This window comes from Elgaria multicarinata, chromosome 2 (assembly GCF_023053635.1).
Source record: "Elgaria multicarinata webbii isolate HBS135686 ecotype San Diego chromosome 2, rElgMul1.1.pri, whole genome shotgun sequence".
Classification (NCBI taxonomy): domain Eukaryota; kingdom Metazoa; phylum Chordata; class Lepidosauria; order Squamata; family Anguidae; genus Elgaria; species Elgaria multicarinata.
Genome location: NC_086172.1, coordinates 46,488,016 through 46,511,018, shown reverse-complemented (window position 1 = coordinate 46,511,018; position 23,003 = coordinate 46,488,016). Strand labels below are relative to the sequence as shown.

Below are 23,003 nucleotides of genomic sequence, written 5' to 3'. Positions count from 1 at the left end.
TGATCCCAGGGCAGTGTACATTAAAAAAAAGGACTTCTTCAAAACAAAACATAATTCTTTTATGAAATTTGCTCCCACAGTTTCTAGCCTAGATGGCTTTAAAAGGTGATTAAAGAAATTCACAGAGAATGCTCTATTAAGGACTTTATGAAATCTCCAGGGTGAGAGACAGTATGCCACTGAATACCAGCTGGTGGGGATCAACAGTCGAAAAGAGCTGCTACCTTCACGCCCTGCTGGTTGGCCACTAGTTAGCCACTGTTGGAAGCAGAGTGAAGGATCATGGTTCAATGGTAAAACACATGCTTTGCATGGAGAAGGTCGCAGGTTCAATCCCTGGCAACTCCAGGTAGGCCTAGGAATCTTACTTGAAACCCTGCAGAGCTACTGCAAGTCAGCATTGACAATATTGGGCTAGATGGACCAATGGTCTGACTCAAAGTAAGGCAGCTTCATATGATTCTGGACTAGATCAGCCTTCCCCAAGGTGGTGCCTTCCACCTTGTTATTAGACAACAATTTCCATCATTCCCAGCCAGCATGGGAGGTGTAGTCCAACACATCTGGAGTGCCCAGGTTGGAGAAAGCTGAAGTAGATAATTCTTCCCCAAAGTGGTACCTTCCAGATGTCTGGGGCTACAACTCCCGTCAGCCGCAGCTGATGATCATGGATTATGGGAGTTGCAGTCCAAAACCTCTAGAGGGCACCAGGTTTGGAAAAGTCTCAATGGACCTTTGGTATGATCCAGCAGGGCTCTTCTTCTGTCCTGAAAAAGGATTGCAGGTCTAAGAACTGGAGAGACCACCACCAGAATCCCCAGAGAGCTGCTGCCAGTCAGTCTAGACAGTACCAAACTAGGTGAACCAACAGTCCTACTCAGTATGGCAGCTTCATGGATCCATCAGAAGGATAAAGACACAGTGGTCCGAAGAAAGCTTTATTGAAGAAGTGTACAATTAAGGTTTTAGAGAAGATGGTTTGAGAAAGGGGGAGACTATTCAAGCCTCAAGGAACACCATGGCCAAAAGAATTGGAGATGTGCACGGCAGAAGGAAGCAAAGGAGCCTACCATCAAATTAAATAAACCTCACATCAAGCACATTCAAACAGCGTATTCACTAGATTATTGTTGTTGTTACTATGATGATGATGACGCCTGAAACATCTAATTGGTACAGTGAACAAACAAGGAAAACATCAATGTACTAACTGAAAAAGCAAAGCACAAACAAACAAAAATCACACAAGATTTGAATGTAGTCATTTTTATAACCGGGAGCATTTTTCTCAAGGATTTGAGGGAGGAAATACCCTTTTCCTTCAAAGTTTGTTAGGATTGGGAGAGGCTTACCTGTTTTATCCTGGGATTTGCCTTAGGCATCAGGCTGGCTGACAAAACAGATGTAAACTGAGAGCAGCAAAGCTCTGGGAAAGGATTTGGTATTGATGGGATTTCTAGAATGTCAAGTTCTGTCTTTTTTCTCCTACATTGAAGAAAGATAATACACAGTTCATATATATGTATATATATATAAATATCGAAATTCAAGCCAAAAGCTAGACGAAAATAAAGAAGAGTGAAATAAAATGCAATAAAAATACACAGATTTCATTAGGCAGAGTTGAAAGGTAGCAACTCATAAACTAGTAATTAGGCAGCTGTTGTTCCATTCAGCCTGATGAAGAATTCTGTGTACTTCCAAAACTTGCACAGTCACTCACAGAACTTGATCCAATAAAATATCTCACATACAATGGAAAATAACTTTCTATTAGAAACAACAATGATAGTTGTCAGAACAGTCTTAGGTTATTGGCCACAATCATTAAACTATAGGGAAAGAGAAGTATATTAATTAGCCAGTTCACAGGAAAACAAAACAAAAAAGTAGAGTACTCTAATCTTGAACACACACACATATCATGGAACAACTTCCAGTGACATCTTGATTTTAATGAAATCTATTTCCAATTAAGTTTCAAGTCACAGTCTTAATCCTCAAAAAATTGCAGAATCAGAAGCAATAAACACTAAAATAAAAGCTTTAGACACTAGTTGCTGGGACACAGGTACAGGGAGGGTGCTGTTGTACTCATATCCTGCTTGTAGGTTTCCCTTGAGAAGCTGGAGGACCACTGTGTGAACTAGATGGACCCTTGGTCTGATCCAGCATGGCTCGTCTTGTGTCCTTATGTCCTTACATAGTAAAAAGTTTGACTGAAATCAATTGTCCTTACTTTCAAATAAATTGCTTATTAGGATGACGGATAAGCCACTTGATCTTATGAAGCCTTACTCAGAAGTGAGCCCCCTCATGATCAGTGGGGTGTACTCTCAAATAAGCACATATAGGATCACAACCATGCGCTGAAATCCCATTTAAATACTGTGGGATTTGCTTCCAAATTAACGTGCAGAGAACCAAGGGCCGACCCTAACATGAGACAGAACGAAACAGCTAGCTCAGGTGGCAAATTTGTGACTCCTCTAAAGGTCAGCAAATTTGGGCACCATTCAAATGGTAGGGGTCAGGCTGTATATCTAAAAAGGCATTTTGGGGTAATCTCCCTAATGAATTGTTTTAAATCTTTTTGTAGTAAAGCTTTAAAACAAAATGCAGGCTACACACACAGCTTTACTGATTACACATGAGCATCATCACCATAAATACTGACTTCACTTGGCTTTATGGTTATTATTTAACTTGCCTGCCACTCTTTACTTACTACCCACTATGTTTGGAATATTTATGGTCTAAAGGAAGCTTTCATAATGGAAAGAAACTGCTTGCATTCCCCGAAGTACTTAATTTCGTATAAGAGTCCTGCAATATTTATGCAGAAATATTCGATCTGTCTTTCCACGCATTGGGCTGACTGCAGACTTAGTCATGCTTAAAGTAGACCCCTTGAAATCAATAGGGCCAGTTATTTATGACCAATTTCAGCGGCACTGTTTTCAATGGGTCTACTGTAAACACGAATAAGTCTGCATTCAACCCTCTAGTATTAATAATCCATCGAACACTTGACAAGAATATACATTTTCAAGATTGTTTTTAAAGAACAGGTTTATGATGCACAAGTGTCACAGTACAGAAACATTTCTGCATAAGGCAGCTACTTTAAACAGTCAAAATCTATGTCCAAATCCAAAACCACTACAAGTACCACCACTCTCATTGTGCACAGTAAAAGTGAACATGGAACAATGATGCCTCAATTCACTTTCAAGATTTGTTGTCATTTACATCTCTCATTCACTGTTATTTGTCAGAAATCTCTTTTGTGTCATAGCAAAAGGAAACTCCAAACCACTACAAGTTAATAGTCCTTATTCCTCAGACAAGTGCCAACAGTACCACTTCCCACCCCACATGCGTAAAACATTGTTAGGATAAAAGAAGGCATATCCAAAACAGGGCAGAGAGATTGTTGACTTGGACTGGCCAATGAGTCCACATTACACCAGTACTTTTCCAGCTGCACTAGTTGCCAGTCCATGTCCAAGCCTGACTCAAAGTGCTGGTATTAACATACAAAGCCCTAAACGGCTTGGGACCAGGTTAACTGAAGGATCACCTTCTCCCATATGTAGCAGGCTGGACCTAAAGGTCATCTTCAGGGGTCCTTCTTTGTGAGCCTCTGCCAAAGGAAGTGAGGTGGGTGGCTACCAGGAAGAGGGTCATACCTGCTGTGGCACCCCGGCTGCGGAATGAGCACCCGAGAGAGGTTCACCTGGCACCTACATTGTAGTCCTTGGGTATCAGAGGAAGACCTTTTTATTTTCCCAGTATTTTAGCATTTTAGGATCCTAGTCTTTTAGCTCTGCTCTTTTAAAGCTATATTTTAAATTTCTGCATTGCTGCTAGGTTTTTTTCTGGTTGTTCTTTTATATTGTGGTTTTAAGCTTTCATATTTTATATTTTATGCTGTACCTGGTGGTTTTAATTTATGTGAACCACCCAGAGAGTTGTGTGGTATTGCTCAGTATAGTAATGAAATAAATATATATCACCCTCCAAAAAGCCTTTGTAATAATAACTTTTAACATCATACCAAGTGACAGTTTCATGGATTCCCCCCCCCCCAGTTTTACCAGATACCTTCCACCTTCCACCCAATTTTATTTCCAAAGTCAAATTCAATTATGCATTATACATATTCCAAATATTTTCAGCAGTTCTGTGCTGGTGGTGTGTATTTAAAATTCGGTTTAATTCTAATTTTCCCAATTGCTCAAAACCTCCATCAGCTACTTCAAACGTGGGCAGTGTAAGAGACAAGCTAGGCATATCTGGGCCAGGTAGAGATCACCTGTTCCAAAGCATACAGAATGTCATGGCTTCATTCCCTTTGCAGCTTTTCATTCCTTTTGCTGCTTACCCAGGTGGATGAAGTTTTCCCTGCTCGCCAGAGAGCGGCTCCTCATAAGAAATAGCATACTTGATCCAGTATCCCAGCCTTCTCCAAAGTGGTACTGTGTTGGATTGCAACTCCCATCATTCCCAGCCAGTATGGCCACTGGGAAGCTGCAGTCCAACATACCTGGAGGGCACCAGGTTGAGTAACGCTGCAGTATTCCCAACCTGGTCCTCCAGATGTTTGGGACTACAACTCCCAGCATTCCTGACTTTTGTCCATGCTGGCTGGGGCTGATGGGAGTCCTAAACACCTGGACAGCAGGTTAACAGCCTCTCTTGGCTAACTGCCCCTATTGTTTGTCCCAAGGCTCCCATCCGCAGAGATACACTGCCCCTGACCATGGAGGTTTCATTGCCCCACTGTGGCTATCTCGCAACCGCTCTCCCCCACCCACTCCTCAACTTAGAGACAGAAAGCCACTCCTTGGCGAGGCCAGTCATACCTGTCTTCTCTTCGAAGCGGGGCCGAGAGGAGCGGAGCCGCAGGAGCCAGCCAGGGGTGGAAGGCGAGCTCGCCCACGCCGCTGCCCCCCTCGCCCCTCGCGGGGAGTCCTCGCCGGCGCTCCGCCGCAACCCTCCCCGCGCCGTTCTGCAAACCCGGGAGGGAAGTGGCCATCATTTCACCCCCGCGGCTGGCTGCGGCTCGAAAAGGCACCGCATCCCTCTGGCAGATCACGGGGCCGGCGAGCTGGTCTGCTCTGCCGCGAGAGGGAGAAAGATAAAGAGAGAGCGAGAGCGGGCGGCGGACACACCTTCCTTTCGCCCGGCTCGGCCAGCCCCACGTGCAGCGTGGAACGAGAAGGGGAGGAGCTCCGGGGGGGGGGGCGCAGGCAGCAAGGTAACTCCAGGCATTCCCCTCCCCACCGCCCCGCCCGTCCTCCGGAGGAAATCCACCCGGGGCGGGCCTTCGGAAGGGATCATCCTGGCTAAATCAGGATGCCACCCAGGCTTTGAGGAGTCAGGGGAAGGGCTTGGGATTCTCGGCAGCGAGAAAGCGTCGCTGCCTAGAAAAGGTCGTGTCTTCTCACGTTTCCCCTTAGCTGGCGTTGCAAACCGGCTCTCTCATCATGGAGGTTGACTGAGATCCCATGCGCGCTCACCTGGGAGTAAGCACACGCGCACACACCCCGTGGAACACAATGGATAGTAGTCCTACTTAGAGTAGACACATTCAGATGAATGGAACTTAAGTGACTCGTGATTAACCTATGTCTCACGCATTTCAGTAGGCCTTCTCTTAACTAGGACTAACATTGTAAGCCATAGTTAGGCCGCTAAACGCTTCTCAGCAAATGGTTAGTGAGCATGTTTAAACTGTGGTTATGTAGACACCATGGTTAGGAATGGTTCTCATGACACACCAAGCCATAACGCTTAGCTCAAAACACTTAAGCACCATGGCCTAGTGTGTTGTCTGAACGGGGTAAAACAGTGACATTTAAAACAGTCACAGCATAAATCAGCCAAACCAATTAAAAGAACAGAGCAGAGTCCATCTGAAGTAGAAAATCACCAGACTGAAATGCTGTGGAAAGCCTGAACAGGAGAGATTCTAGCAATGGAGGCTTTCAAACGAGTCTGGGGAGAAGAGCCCAGAATCTACACAGAGAAGGCCCCATTTCTGCTCATCATCTGCTCCATTTCAGAAGGAAGCACGGCCTCCACTGAGGAACATAACGAACAAGAAAGCAATGACAGCCCCTGGGTGGTGGTGGTGGTGGTGGTGGTGTGTGGGTGTGGGTGTGTGTGTGTGTGAGAGAGAGAGAGAGAGAGAGAGAGGCTCTCTTTGAGCTGCCCGATGCTGTCCACTCCCTCTGAGCTCAGTCTGCCCCAAAGGAGAGGAGAGCTTTGTGAGTGGAGTCTGCAGCTCTTTCTCAGTCCTGTCACTACTTGGAGGAGGAGCAGGGCCAGGAGGCTCCTGATGTAGTAGTGAATCCCACGCAGGGGTGTGAACCTCACGCAGGGGTGTGAACCTTGGCAGGTTCCCCACAACGCTGACCTGGGGAGACGGCCCTGCAGGCAGCGCCAGCTTTGACCAGAAGTACTCCCTTCCTGCATTAACATTCTCAGCCATCACAAGTAACACTCAAACGCCACCTTCCTTCAACCTGGTGCCCCCCAGATGTTTTGGAGAACAATTCCCAGCACTCTGGGCCATTGGTCATTCTGGCTGGAGCTGATGAGAACTGAAATCCAAAAGATTTCAAGGGCATGAGGCTGGGGAGAGGGAGATTCATTGGGGTTTCATTCTCACCCCAGAAAGAGCAATGCATGGTCCCATTTGGTGAGTAAACGGTAGGTGACTGTGAATTGGTTCTCCGGCATTGCTGCTCATTGTCCCTTAAATACACAGGCTAGGGTTAAAAATAAATAAATCAACAAACACTATTTAAAAAATGGATGATAAATTGCTATAAACTTTTATTGGCTATTCATCACACGCAGAGGACCCCCTGAATGTACCTCATATGTCCTAAATGGAGCCAAGTGGCTTGGCGGTGATCCAGATCTCTTCATGCATAAAACTCCGGCAAGCCTAGATGTCATCTTTCAGAGCAGCATCTGTGGCAGTTCCCCATGTGCAATGAGCATGCATGTGCAGCGTTGATTGAGTTTAGTGACCACATTGGTTGTTGAACTGCCTTCATCATTGCAGGACATGGGGAATTTCACTGTTGGACTATAGGCAGGAGAGTTTTCTATGTGCCTTAGGGCTCAACTGGGCACACATTGGCTGGGTCACAGAGAGAAATAAGCCACAGTCCATTACAATAAACTACCCTGGCTGGCTTCACATGACAGAACAAGCCCTGCTGTGGAAGCAATGATGCTAATTCCCCTGGCAGGCGTCAGGAGGGGAAATAAGTCACTGTGACTTATTTCCTCCCCATAATCATGCGAACCAGGTAATAGATTCTAGATTCGGACAGTTATGCTTAAAAGCAATCCCTGATCCAACTGTAGTTAAGCAAGTAGCCACTGATGGCCCCAGAAAGGGATCTACATCTCATGTGCATTAAAAGAAAAAGGACCCAGCCAATTCAGCAAGGTTCAATATGAGCATTGTAACACTGAAGCACATGCACACCTAGATGTGCAACTGTATTAGTTATGTGTCCCAACAGCTGCATATAAATTCCCATGCTGGTATGTGCAATTGGTCTGTATTCAATTTTACCATGCAGTACAGAGCCCATTCCACAGTCATGTTGTATTACACCATAATATTAGATGGCTTACTATTTTTGAGATTCATTCACAACATCTCTGGGTAATCGGTAAAAGATAAATATATATTTGAAAACTTGTTTCTGTCACAGAGGACATTCCTCCACAGAAGCTACAGAAATCCAGGAAAAAGCAGCTTATAATGTTCCTAGACGACTTTAATCCCCATGGTTTATTATTATGACCAGATTTTGAAATAGGAAAAATAGCGGAGATGGGTGAGAGGAAGGAGGTTTTTTTCTTTGTTTTTAACACACTTAATAATAAATATTCTTTAGGTGGTTAAGGAATGGTTAAAAGAATACAGTACGAAATTATCACATTAGAAAAGGTGAAGAAAAGGGCAACCAAAATGTTCAAAGGAGCTAGAGCAACTCCTCTGTGAGGAAAAGTTACAACACCTGGGACTGCTGGAAAAAAGATGAGCAAGGATAGACATGATGGTTGTGTACAAAATTATGCATGGTGAGGAGAAAGTGGTTAGGGAGAATTTATTTTCTCCCTCTCTCATAATACCAGAACCTGGGATCTTTCTATGAAACTTATTGGTGGGAGATTCAAGGCAGATAAGAGGAAGTACTTGAGAGCCAATGTGGTGTAGTGGCTAAAGTGTTGTACTGGGAGTCGGGAGACCTGGGTTCTAGTCCCCACTTGGCCATGGAAATCCACTGGGTGACTTTGGGCCAGTCACAGACTCTCAACCCAGCCTACCTGACAGGGTTGTTGTTGTGAAGGTAAAATGGAGAGGAGGAAGAGGATTACATACGCCACCTTGGGTTCCTTAAAGAGGAAAAAAGGTGGGATATAAATGCAATAATAAATAAAATAAGTACTTCTTCACACCATGCATAGTTAAAGTGTGGGATTCACTTCCACAAAATGTAGTGATGGCCACAATTTGCAATCTTTAAAGGGGGATTAAACAAATTCCTGGAAGAGAAGGCTATCAATGGCAGCTAGTCCTAATGGCTATATGCTGAATTTTAAAAAGCTATAAAGACTGATCTCTTCCAGCAGGCCTACCCAGTCAAATTTTAAGATATTTGGCTGTTATTTTAACTTTTGTAAATTTATATTTATGTTTTAATTGTACTTGTTTTTATCTTCTAAACCACCTTGAGACCCAGTACTGGGTAAAGGCGGGATACACCAGTGTGGTGTAGTGGCTAGAGTGTTGGACTGAGAGTCGGGAGATCCAGGTTCTAGTCCCCACTCGGCCATGGAAACCCACTGGGTGACTCTGGGCCAGTCACAGACTCTCAGCCCAATCCACCTCACAGGGTTGTTGTGAGGATAAAGTGGAGAGGAGGATTACGTACACCGCCTTGGGTTCCTTGCAGGAAAAAAGGCGGGATATAAATGCAATAATAAATAAATATAAGTATAATAATAATAATAATTTAATAATGTATTCATTTTATAAGTTTTTAATCAGTTTTATGTATTTTTGTATTCGGTGTTGTTCCCCACCTTGATCCAGAGGGAGAGGCGGGTAATAAATAAATAAAATAAATAAATTATTAATATTATATTATGCTACCTCTAGTGTCAGAAGCAGTATGCCTATATATACACACATGGGATATACACACCAGTTGCTGTGGAACGTGAGCAGAATGGTGCAATTGCACTCATATTCTCTTTGTGGGCTTCCCACAGGCAGCTGGTTGGCCACTGTGTGAATAGAATGCTGGACCAGACGGACCTTTGATCTGATCCAGTATGGCTCTTCTGATGTTCTTAAAATAACAAACAGCACAAGATATATAAGGATGGGGTGGGGGGAGTCTAAAAACCAAGTCTCTAAAATGTGTGTTGCGTGCGGAAGAGGGGAGAAGTGTGGGTTGATAATTGTTCCAGGCACAGAATGAAAGCTTTAATGTGAAGCCATCAGTGGTGTTTTGTGTGCTAGGAAGCCGAATGCATGTGGTAGAGAAGTTGCTAAAAACAGAACAATCAAGAGACCAAAGGATTCATCCTTGAGGCTTCCCCTTTCATGCTGCATGATATGCACAGAGCAGGATTCTTTTTATGTAACCTACACTGAATGTCTTTATGCTGTACCATAATGCAGTTTTTGCATGTATTCACTCATCATCACTCACTCTTACCAGGTTTAGAAGGGGAAAAAAGGGAATCCCAAATAAGACCCAGAAATTATTTATATCATCTAGTTTTGTAGGCATACATTATAAGTTTTGAATAGTTTTAATTCAAATACTGCCAGAATTAAAACCCATACTAAACTCATTTCTCAGAGTTGAATGGTCGGATCCAGATTTAGGCATGCGCAACTGGGCTGATGGAAGTGGATTTCCCCGCCGTTGTTCCATCCCCTACACTCCCTCTAACCCTCTGAAAATGCTACACAGAGGGTATGGAGTGAGCTATGGGGTGGAGAAAAGGACCCCTGAAAATCAGGTGTGGCACCTTCCATGCATGGAGCCTTCCTGTTTACCGAAGATAGATTCTGGATCCAACACTAGGGCACATAGGATCCACATAGCCAAAGGGTACTTGGGCTGCCCAACTCACTAGGATGGCCACTTATAAATCACCAAAAACAAAATTAAAAACAGGATACTGATTTGCATAAAATTTGCATCTGCTAATTGATATGTATAGACATTTTGAAATAATTAATATAATCTAAATAGAAATACAGTTCATTTCACCATAGTCTGGAAAGCTAAGACCAAGTTCCTGCGTGCCTTGTTCAGTCCACTCTTCAGATGCTATTGGTGGGCACATTCAAGGCCCAACTCTTCCTTCTGAGGCATCTTTATCTTTCTGTTTTTGGATTTGGACTAGGCAGCCCTCTAAATAGAAGACGTCTTCAAAATATACCTCTGGTAGCCCTTCACCTAGAGGACTTCCCTCTTTAAAAGAGGACACATGGGCACCGTACAACTCACAGCCTCCAGGTGTTCTCAAAGGTTGCCCGGTTAGTGCAAATGGGAGTGAAAAGGAGCTGGCTTGTAGATTTCTGTGGGAAAAGGTATCTATAAAAAGAGCTGGGGAAAGTAACCACGGTTACTGCAAAGGGGAGCAAAAATGGGGTGGCTTTTAGATCTCTATGAAAAAGAAATGCTGGGATTCAGGTTAGTGAGGATTCGAAGCCGGGTGCACTGAAGGGCTGGGGCAATACTTAAAACCCTGGGGATCACCCTATAGACTCCTTTTCCCCAGCTGTCAACTTTTAAAGGCTGGCACATCACGGTATAATCAGCTCATCTTGTCAGTTCCCTTGTACGTTTGACAGTTGAAACGTACAAAGTAACAGACAAGACAAGCTTAGATATTTTTGATTTGCACAACTGTGAAAAACTGACAAAAACATATAATTAAATACAAATATGGGGACATTTGTGCACATTCCTGGAATTGAAAAAAATAAAATTCTTCAGCCCCATTTGGCACAAATGTCACACTGAAAACGGTTTTTTTTAAAGGCAGTAACCACAACCAAGACTTGCCGGGACTCTGCAGAGTCTGAAAAACGTGAAGTGTCTTTTTGTGTCTGTGTGGTCATAACTAATTAGTTTTACTGGATGAAATGACAAAGATGGTGATATTGTCACATAAATCTGTGCAAAAGGCAAATTCTGTTTGGTGTTTTAAAAGAAATCCTACGCTACCACAATGTAATCTAAAAAGCAATTATTTAAGTCACGATAATAGACAAAAAAGACATTGACTCTCATATGCACCTTCTCTGCTCAACTGCTCAACTACTTGCCAATTTGTGCTAAACTTGAAAGCACAGGAAGACCAGTCAGTGGATTAAAAAGTTTTTAGGGCTTATTTTACAGTTCTTTCAATTGTCTTATTATGCTAAAAGTTGTTAAATAAAGTGTAGTGCATATGTGTCTCATATTGGAAAGAAAGCTGGAGAACAGAGGTACAGCAAAAATAACAACAGAGGATTGTGCTTTGCACAACACAATAGCAGTACATGGATGGTAGTTTTTCATATAACATTTTGCCAGCCCTGGCTGACACAGTGGGGAAACCAATGTCCCCACATCCAACCAACCACACAGGAAGATCTCTAAATAACAAACACCAAAATAAATGCAACCACGAACATGAACCCAATCTGCTAGATGTTTCAGTCTTGAAAAATATCTGAAAACAAGCCCTATGGAAGATAAATTACAATGGACGATATAAATACATAACCTCTATATCCACATGACTTATCAGATTATGCAAACAGCTCTGCAACAGAGCAAACACTGAGTTGTTCTTATTTTATGCTTACATATGTGTGCCGAGCTCTTGCTCATAAGTGGGAGCATTTGGAAATTGTGCCAAATTCCTTAAAAACTGGGAAAAGGTTTGCATTGGAGAGAACTGGTGCGTTGGGGGGTGGGGCTAGTAAGGAGTTAAGTGTTTGTAAAGTAGAAGGCAACACAGGTCTGGGATAGGATGAACAAATGGGGCATATGAGAATTTAGTTTCCATTCGCAAATCATCTGAACTTGCTCTATTCACAAACTGAATTGATGCATGTTTTTGAAAAATGTTCAGAATTTCCTGAACTTGCATTCATTTTTTTAAAAAACAAAAACGCATTTTCATGGTTTAGTCAATAAAGGGAAACTGCGCACTTTTGAAAAAATGCAGAGATAAATACACGCTTTTCCTGTTCAAATGAGCCAAAAAAACAGATCACAAATGAAAATGGGAGCAACCCAAACCGAGCTTCCAAGGGAAATTCAAAGAACAGTGGTGAGGTCCAACATCCCTGGTTTTCCCATCCCCAATAGGAAAGGTGATAGCTTAGTGGTAGCACACATGGTTTATGTGCAGAAGTTCCCAGATTCAATTCCTGGCATTGCCAGTTAAAGACAGAAAGAACTCTGGCAGAGATTCTGAAGAGAGGAAATAGTTTTGAGCTAATGGACCAGTGACCTGTCTCAGTATAAGATAGCTTCAAATATTTACATATATGTCTGTTTGCCTAGTCCCCAAGGATGAATCTAAAAATCACCAACAGGGAAAATAACATTTGTAAGATTGAACAAAGTTGTGTTTTCCCCCTTTCAGTTTGAAAATGTGCTACAAATGATTTATATAGGTATGAGCAAGAATAAAACATTTTGATGGGGCATACGTTTTATGTATTTATTTGCAACCGTGTAGTAAACCGTACCAAATAAGGCTGTAAGCTTATGCACACTTATCTGACAGTAAGTCCCACTGAACTCAATAGGACTTCCTTCTGAGTAGACCATGCAGCTGATGGGAGTTGAAGTCCAAACGTCTGGAGGGTGCCAGGTTTGGGAAAACGTGTAACAGACAATCTTGCGACTGATATGCATGTAATCTGACATGTTATAAGGCAGTTTCGTGAATGCCTGCATACTCCATACACAGTGTGAACGGAGGGGTTTCTTGCATGATGTACCCTCCATTCTGCCTCTTACTGAATGACCATGTGTGAACAGGGCACAAAGTTTTAAATTATCATAGCATAGAGTTTTGCAAACTAGTCTGCCTTCATGAGCCTTATCACCAGAGAACCATGAAACTCAAGGGTAGATATTTATTCCCAGCTGATGTTCTGGAACATTATAGGGTATTATATTTTCATTTACAGTGGCAACTGGCCAGAGAGCTTCAGCTATTGGGTGGCATAGAAATGCAATAAATAAATAAATAAAAAATAAACATTTGTGTCCGTTCCAATCACATGGTCAGTGACATTTCATTCATGGATAAAAGCAATTAGATAGGACAGCTGTGATTAGAAACTGCAAACCATCTGGAGGAACTTCACACTTTACAGTGATTCAGCATCCTTTGAATGTACCCTAATAGTTTAGCATTTCATTCACTGTGAGATTCAAATATGAAAAGGAAATCCAAATTTAGATCTTAGGGAATACAAGACTTTTTCTCCCTGCTGTGCCTCTTTCCCTAATTGTGTCAAAATGCAGAAGCAGAATCCTGTACTATTTTTGTATTTTAGCTCAGACAACTGAGAGAATTTTTAATGTGCTGTTCTCAGCTTATTACATATTGATGGCTTAGCTGTGTATATGTATTGTTTTATATTGTATGATTTTATCTGTACACTGCCCTGAGATCCTAGTGATGTAGGGCGAGATACACAAATGTTTTAAATAAATAAATAAATCTATATTTATAATGTTCTTCTGATTAGGTGGTAGGCTCAGGCAGCACTGCCTTCTTTCACATGAACCTGTGTGAGGCTTTAAGAACAGCCAATGAGGTATTGCTATAGGTGCCATCAATTTCAAGAACCAAGAGTGGTTTCCACCTGGAGTGGGGCCTTTTTGGTTGTGGCTTCGTAATACTCTTCTTGAAAAGGTTAATTGCCATTTTCATAACTTTCCAGAGACACGTGGAATCATGTTTTAGTTTCTTCAGTACTTTGAGAATTATCAAGTATTTTTAAAACTGTTGTTTGCTCTGAATTTGTCAGAAATAGTTTTACATAGATGTTTACCATTTTATTGTGAACTGGCCTGTAAACTGTTTTATTAATCACAATAAGAACATATTAAAATGGGGTCAGACAAATAATCTCATGCTATTAATCATGATCATTCAGCAGGTTTTAAAATGTTGACGTACTTTTGTTCCTTCATCCCAATGTATGTTGAATAATATTATAAGATGTGCCAGTACCATTGGAAAGGAACAAGAATAGTTTGTTAAAATAAAACAGCAGATAAACTGTTAACACACCTTGCTTCCATTTACTTGTCGTGGAGGTTTTATATATACCAGGATTTCATCCATACCTGGATAGACATGGCAAATGGGTCAATATTAGCAGGAGTGGAAGTAGAAGGTGGATCTCCAGATTTTTTTTTGGCTTCAAGTCCCAGAAGCCCCTGCCATCATGACCAATGGTTGGGAATGCTGAGACATGAAGTCCAAAGCATGTGGAGAACTACTTTCTGTTCACCCCTGCAGTAGAGCATTAACCACTAGAGAGATGCCAGAGGTATTCTAGCATGATAGTTTAGCTGAGCACAAGTCACCCCTAGCTGAGTGCAGGCAACTTCTGGATTTAAATATTATTATTATTATTATTATTATTATTATTATTATTATTATTATTATTATTATTATTATTATTATTTACATTTATATACTGCCCCATAGACAAAGCTCTGTGTGGGTGGTTTATATTCACTTGCGAGACACCCATTGAAAGGGCAAGGAGCCTCATTTATCGGTGGCAGCTATTTACTACCCAACACACTACCCCAAGAGGCATTGCTTCCAAACCTGAGTGTTGAGCTGGCTAACTTTTTTCCTTCTAATGTTCTTAATATCCCCTAAAGAAGAACATTTTAGCTCAAAACACTTTATGATATAATTGGACACTGCCATCTTTTCAAAACAAATAATCGTTTCTGTCTGTGTTTTGGAATATACAGACCAGCTTTCCATTTTATTCATGCACATAAAAGATGATGAAGCAGCAGCAGCAGCAAGGTAAGCAACTGCAAGGCATTTGATTTTCTTTCCCTATTCAAAATTTAACACCACAGGAGTCATGCCACAAAAGGTCAAGCAACTAAGCATCTCCCTCCATGGAAATTGAACTATAATCACGTGAGGAGAACTTTACAAGTATTTGGCAAAGTGCTATTGCTTGACAGAAAATTGAGATTTAAAAAGTCACATGTGTACAATGAAATGACTATCTGCCAAACAGTTTATGGCAGCAATTCTATGTACGCTTGCATGGGAGGAGTTGCTTCAGAACCCAAGTCTATATATCAGAAACAGGGAACATGTGGCCCTCAAGTTTGAGTTGGGACTGCAACTCCCATCATCCCTCACCATTGGCTATACTGGCCAGAGCTGCTAGGACCTGCAGTCTGACAAGATTTGGAGGACACAAGTTGCCCACTTCTATACATTATACATGTCTAGTAGGGATGGTTGCGCGCGCACACACATATGTGGGTAAGCCTACTGAACTCAATGGAACTTACTTCTGAGTAAACATGCATGCAGTCAGACTTTAGTGTACATTGTGGAATTAGAGCTTGGCTTTGTAAGTACACAAGTTACTACATCTCATGCTGAGAATTCAACTCCCCACCCCCAGCACTTTCTCTTAAAAACACATCTTAGTCCCAAAACCAAGTCCATAACTGAGGCACCTGACCATAGGAAGCTGCCTTGTTAGAACTGTAATGTCTATTCTTGACTGTCAGTGGCTCTCCAGGGTCTCAGGCTGAGAAAAGTCTTTTTCTGATTGAAATATTTTACCATTTTATTCTCTCATCACGAAGTTAACTGCATGGTCTTCACTCCCATACATGGATCAATCTATCTTGATACAAATTACTGTGCAGAATATTGGGAGTATAACGTCATTAAAAGATAACCCACATCTTACCAAAAAAAGAACTTATTTCAATTTGTAAAAAAGAAATTGACAAGGAAGTTTAATTACTACAAGTAGATCAAAATAATTAAGAATAAAACTAAATACAATTACTTTTATTTAACAAAAACCACGAATCATTTTAGAACATTGCAAATATCCCGGTATTTGCCGCATATATCTACAATTCAGTTGCTTGATCAGAGCTAAGATCACAAATAGATTTTGTCATACAAATGCAATGTTAATTTGACAGGAATGACAGGAAAACATGAACAGACGAAGAGGTGTCACATCTGTTACTGAGGATTTGGCTGTCTGTGCGTTGCTGCTCAACCTTACATGCCTATTTCAGTAGCAATTATTAAATTCTACAGCAACAGAATTTTATACACTGGTAAAATTACTTCATTGACATTGTATTGCTTAAAGTGTCATTAAAACAGATTTTATAATGTAGAAATCATCACCACCTCTTTACCTACTTACAAAAAGTGATGTTTGGGATTTGCTTTTTCATCCCCTGCTTTTAATTTCCTGGATTTCAAAGAAATACTTTAAAAGTTATCTGACAATAAAACAAAACAAGGTACTGCTTGTATTAATATTAGAGGGGAAACTCCTATACACAGAATTCTGTATTCAGCTACTTAATTCCTTTATATATTCGCAGTCTAATTCAATGGATTTTGGCTGCTTCATGCCAATGCTGCTCTCTCTTGAGGATACATCAAGATGTACCTGATCAACAGCCTCCTTTCCTTAGTCTTGAGTTTATGTCAACTTCCAAATAAGTTTCTGGGGTCTTCACTGCAGCCCAGAGCTGTCTTAATTTTTAAATGCTACTTGACAGCTAACACATTCCCAGATGCTTCAGTTGTGAATCTACCCAATACATCCCTTGCCCTACCCAATACATCCCTTGCTCACTTTTGTTCAGCTGTCAAACTTGCAGCAGGATGGTGGTAGGCAAATTACTGGACTTCAGCATAGGACTATAAAATCCATGCTGAAGTCTAGATAAGGTAACAAGCAGCAATCACACCCCCTACTTTCTGGAGTTATCTTTTAGGTTGTGTGAATCTGCCCTCAGATATTTACCTAGAGCAAAACCTGCCAAGGGCACTCATGATGTACTGTTCAGATTCTTCTGCATAGCTTGGAATGCTGACCTAGCCGCTGCTTTTAGAACACAGCTTTGAACTCACCAGTTCTGCTTTTGTAACACATTGTGACAGTAAAGGCACTTTGTGCTGTACACACTAAGACTGCAAAACAATGTAGGTAAGAAAACGCACATATCGTCTTAATGAACTAGTCAACAAAGACTTCCTATTTTATTTCTTCACTTTGATTCTAAAAGATATACAATAACTAATGAAAATCCCAAATAGGCATGATCCATCCAAAGTTAAGCACTTTTATGTCCTGCTGATTTCAATGAAAAGATGTAAGCAAACAACTGGATTTGGAAATGTGTAACTTTGGATGGATCTCATCAGATATTTTTAGACCAATTCCAATTCTAGAAAACAGTCAGCTAAGTTCAGTAATTAATTTCCAATGTAAAAAATCAAGACAACAAGGTGGCAGAACTATATTTAAAACTCATATACATCTGAACATAATTATGAGGCAGTTATAAACATTTAGAATGTCATACTTTAGCTCTGTACAGCATGTTGCTACACATAATTTATTATGGAGTACGTAGAAATCAATGTATCTGATTATCATGGCAGCAAAAAACAAGATGAAACTCTTCTGTGCCATGTTATAAGTTCTGAAACAGCATTTTCAGCTTTAAAAAGTAAAGGCAAAAAAATTGCTATAAATTATATAGTCTAAGAATTCTTTGAGGCATCCCATGAAGTTTCTATGCTTCATTTGACAATATATACCAATACAACCCTGCATTTATGCATAGCCTGCAGTAATATGCAGTTAACTATTAAGTAGATTGCTGAAGTAGGTCTATGCAGCAGTGATTAAAGTGCAAAATATTTGGTATGAAATCCTAATGATTACTGTATCTTGTTTCTACAGACACCGAGGAATTGAGGCTGGATCTTCCATTGACGGCAACAGTATTTGATGGAGGTCCTACCTGAAAGAGAAAAGAATATATTCATAGAAGAGAACTAGCCATAGGTCAAGTTGGAAACCACATATCAGTAATTCAAATGTGCAACTGTTTCAAAAGCTATTACTGTTCAACATCTGTTGAAAATGATAAATGGTAGGTATCTATCACAAGCATATTCACTAAAGACGTGTACATCTGTTTTATATAGAGACTTGGATTCAAACCTCAACCTGCCCATGAAGCTCAATGGGTGGCCTATGGCTAAGCATTCTTTCTCAGCTTAAACAAACTTAAAGGGTTGTTATGAGGATAAAATGAGGGAGGGGAGAAGCATTTACTCCTGAACCCGAGGAGAAAGGGTAGGATAAAGTGCAAGTAAGCAAGAAAATAAGTAAGTCTCCCTTTGGTCTGTCTCACCAGAAATGTTTCAGGTGGCTATTATCTGTTTGTATACATAGATCTTCTACTGTCTTAAGCCCAACCTTCCTGTTGCTAAAGAAGCATGGTACATCAGAAATTAAGAAAGATGCACTATTATTCCACGAAAAGTCATGGTCTTCCTTTTTTGAGAATTAATGGGAGCCACTGAAGAACCACGGCCATGTGGTTCAGCTCAAGGTGCCTAATTAATATTTTGAATTCTGAACTATATGAGCTGATGCTGAATATTTGGCAAAGAACAACAATAACAATAATACATTTATTTCTTACCCGCCTCTCCCTTTGGATCTACTAACAACATTAGTAGAATACAGTATAAATCAGAAACATAAAATTAATTAAAAGAGCATATAAAATCAATACAACATCAAAATAACAATCAACAGATCTTAAAAATTCTTGCTTTAACATTCATCTGGGTAGGCCTGCCGGAAGCGATGAATTCATTCTGGGTTTCAGTCAGAACTGTAAAGGATCTATCCGAGGTACTGAACCTATTTTGGGAATAGGGTTCACTACCTTGGATCACTTTTTAAATAATTTTGACTGAAACCCAGAATGGATTAACAAACCCACTGAAATCTGAGCCATTGGCCCTTCACTGCTTGTAAATACAGATGGGGGCGGAAGGCGGAGAAGGTAATTGGGCCCTGCCCATTGAGCTACCATTCTATATTTGGCACTGTCCTTTCCCAAAACCACAGTTTTACAACTGCCTCAACATAGCGGACCTGGGGGTTCTAATAAAGGAAGTAGATCCTGCAAGCCTGAAGCTTGCACATGCCTGCCGAAGCCAATGCAATGGGCCTATACATTAGGTATGCATTTTATTTTTAAACAGATAGCAGCGCCTTAAGATGTGATCCCAAGGAAAGCTAACCGAGAGAGTTTAGTCACATGATGGAAATGTTCTAGGGAAATAGTTTCAAACTCGAACCTCATTTGACCCATTCAGTTAGCAATTACTGCAGGCTTTATTCAACAGGAATAAAACTGCAGCACAAAAGGCCACAGAGTTTGGCTCTGCACCCTAACAAGTTATTAAAGAAAAAAATGCTTGGCTGACTGTAGTAGCAATTTTTGCCTTGTTTCTTGAATGCTTGGCGAGTGTAGAGGGCACCTGACCGACCTTTTACCTAATTTAATAGCACAAAGCAGCATTAGCCCAAACTTCACCATTTAAATAGGAGTTAAATGTCCTTTCCCTTGCTCTTCACAGTCAAATGAATCTGGTAAACCTCTGGTCTGCTGACGTTAGTGTTTAATTCTCCCCTATGTAATATGCCTTATTTTAAAACTTAAAGCAACATTTTATAGATACTCTCTGACTTCATCTTCACAAGAGGCTTAAAAATAAATGTGATGCCACACTTTTCTTCACTCCAGCTTCATTTCCTCTTATTGTTAGAAAGTGAATAAGTGCAGTAATCATCATGCTGCATTAAAAAAAAAAAACTGTTTTCCTAAATTGAATCAAACTGAAACACCTTCTATATAAAACCTGAAATGCCTTCTATATATAAAAAAATAGATCTGGGTATGTCAATACTGCCTACATTAGTCTTTCCATTCTCACTTTCATCATTTTCAACACACACCTCTATTTTACCAGGTTCCTCGTGCATTTTGAGGGTGATTCCTCACATTTCACCTAGAGCCCTGGATATCAAAAGGAAGCATGCAAAAAACCACAAAGGCAAGTTTTCATAGTTCAACGGGAACTGTGAAAATCCTGAGCTGGCCCATGGGACTCAGCTCAGGGAAACTACCAAGCCTTGGGTGCAAGGAAGCAGTGCAACCCTTAATGTTGTCTGACAAAACTCCCAGAAGTTCTCCAACCCAACGAGCTAAAAGCTCAGGAAGAGTCCCTTCTCTGGCTTCCGAGATTTTCTGGCTGCCGCCTTCTCTGGCTTCCAAGATTCCAGGCCGTGCCGCGTCCCGTGTAGGGCGATGGAGGGCCCGCCGACCCGCCTCCATGCTGTGCTGCGAGTCCCTCTCTCCCGGAGGCGGGAGAATGGACTCATTTGATAATGGACTCATATAGGAGGGCCACCTTGGCAGAAGATGAGACACCTAGCATTGAGTTACGTAATGGAGTGAAACAGGGTGACCCCCTCTCACTTATTCAATCTGGCAATAGAAGCTCTACTAGTGCAATTAGAGAATAACGGTGGAGGTCTTAAAAAGAAGGATTTGTTCCTTGGCATTTGCGGATGACATCGTGGGACATACCAAGACATGTTCACTGTTTTTAACTTTTGTAAACCACCCAGAGAGCTTCAGCTATGGAGCGGTATATAAATGTAATAAATAAATTATATACTCTTTGTAAGCCTTTGACCAGCCCATGTGACCAACTATGGGTAGGGTTAGGGGCTCTTTTAAAGAAACATCCCTGGGGGTGGGGGTGGGTGTCGGGGGTGTATTGCACAGTTCTGCCTGAGCCGTGATTAATGTCAAAGACTAGAATGAAAACCATTTAAATGCTTTTGGTTTCTGTGCAATTTGCTCAGGTAATCAGCTCCCCCTTCCTGAACATGCACACACGCACGCACTTTCTTGAGGAGTCTTTTTCCCTCCTTCAGCATGTGACATTCCTTCAAACCTTTCACTCTTACATAAGACTCAATCAAATTAAGGTCAATTTTCTTCTTCCAAATGACATTTGGAAAGGCACTACTGAGCTTGAGGACACCAACTCAGATCTCTGGAGCCTTCATTGCCCAGATGGAGTGCCAGAATCTCCCTGCCTTACTAGGTTTTATTAGAGTATACTGAGCTAAAAGCCTAAAATAGACAAAATAGGACTCAGGAACAGAAGAGGGATTGAACCATCAGTCGTAGAAAAGAGATATGGGAGAGTAAGGAAAGGTGGAAGTGCAGGTAATAGACCATGATGGTTTATGAAAGGCCACAGTTAAAGACATAGGTATTGGGAAGGGAACTGAAGGAAGATGGGAGGAGGAAGATGTGTAAATAAATAGAAGTGGAGGGAGAAGTTATGCTGAGTAAACAAAAAAGTGTGGAAGAGGTCATGGAGAAGAAGAGAAAGAGACAGTAAGCTGATTGTTGATTCATGTTTGCATAGCATAGAAAGAAGGAAAGGAGTGAGGAGATAAAGATCTATATATACAGACACAGTTTGCTCTGGAGAACTTTAAGATACCCTACGTTACCATGACTCTTCCTTTCTTTCTTTTTGATATATCACTTAATACAATGAAATCTCAAAGTGGTTTACATATAAATATTTTTAAAGATACAATTTAAATGCTCTATTGCAAAAAATTTCAACTACAATAATGGTACAAAGCAATACAAGAAACAGCATATGATTAATTCCAATTAAATACAAGCCTAGGAAGGCCTAGGTGAATAAGTGCATTTTTAGGAGGCATTGAAAACAAATGACATTTTCTGTCTCTTGAAGTGCATGGGGGCGGGTGTTCCAGAGGGTGGGTGCCACCACCGAGAAGTCCCGCTTTTGAGATATTATGTGATAACATTCTGTTGGTCGTGGAGCAACCAGCAGGATCCCCACTGAAGAACTTAAGTGTTGGTCGGGTATATATAACAGGAGGGCGGTCTGCTAGGTATCCTGTTTGTTTAGGGCTTTGTATATTAACAATATAACCTTGAACATGGCTTGGTAGCTAATAAGCAGCGAGTGCAGTTCTACAAGTATAATGTGAACATGGCTGGGTGTCCCACTGAGCACCCGTAGATGCTGCATTCTGCACTAGCTGCAGCTTCCGAACCAGGCGCAAGGGCAGTCTCACATAAAGTGCATCATAAGGTTACCAGTGCATGAAGCCACAGTAACTGATGAAAAACGTTTTGAATTGATGAAAAACATTTTGAACTTCCGAGATGAAGAGAATGTCGTCATGAAGAACCTTGACGGCGGGCCTTCTCTGTAGCAGCACCCACCCTCTGGGCAGAAAATGTAATATCCTTCAAACAACTCCTGAAAACATATCTTTTTAGACAAGCTTTCCCTGGACTGTAACTTATTCTGGTTTTATATACATTTTTAAAGTTTTAAATCTTGATTTTTGTATATATTATGGTTTTAATTGTAAACTGCCTAGAGACCCTTGGCTGTTGGGCAGTATAAATATGTAATAAATAAATAAACGAACAAATAAATAAATAAATAAATCTGAGTTGGGGAAGCTGAGCAACAAGTTTCCAAACCCCAGAGAGAGGCAAACAGGGACTTGTTCTCTACAGCCACTCCTTCACAGCTGTTAAAGGAGATGTTACTTAGGTGTTCTTCCGCCATACTTTTTATGCCAAACATATACTTAAAAATTTATGTTGTGTGTGGTCTTTCCTTCAGCTGAATCAAGGTCACCACAAACAGTTTACATTCAGCTCCTAAATCTCCTATTTGCACTATTAAGAAATCACATGCTTATAAGACTCTCCCTTTTTCTT

General features: G+C 41.1%; 1 protein-coding gene across 3 annotated transcripts in view; it reads right to left on the bottom strand.

Moving 5' to 3' along the window:
- Positions 1-16,137: 16,137 nt before the first annotated feature.
- The window catches only part of COBLL1 (cordon-bleu WH2 repeat protein like 1), a 96,697-nt gene continuing 89,831 nt past the window's right edge, over positions 16,138-23,003 (bottom strand). For all 3 annotated transcript variants that reach the window (XM_063116464.1, XM_063116466.1, XM_063116465.1), the window contains one exon: positions 16,138-18,143. In XM_063116464.1, coding sequence (XP_062972534.1) covers positions 18,054-18,143 — 90 coding nt within the window. In that variant the 3' untranslated portion in view covers positions 16,138-18,053. The remainder of the gene's footprint in view (positions 18,144-23,003) is intronic.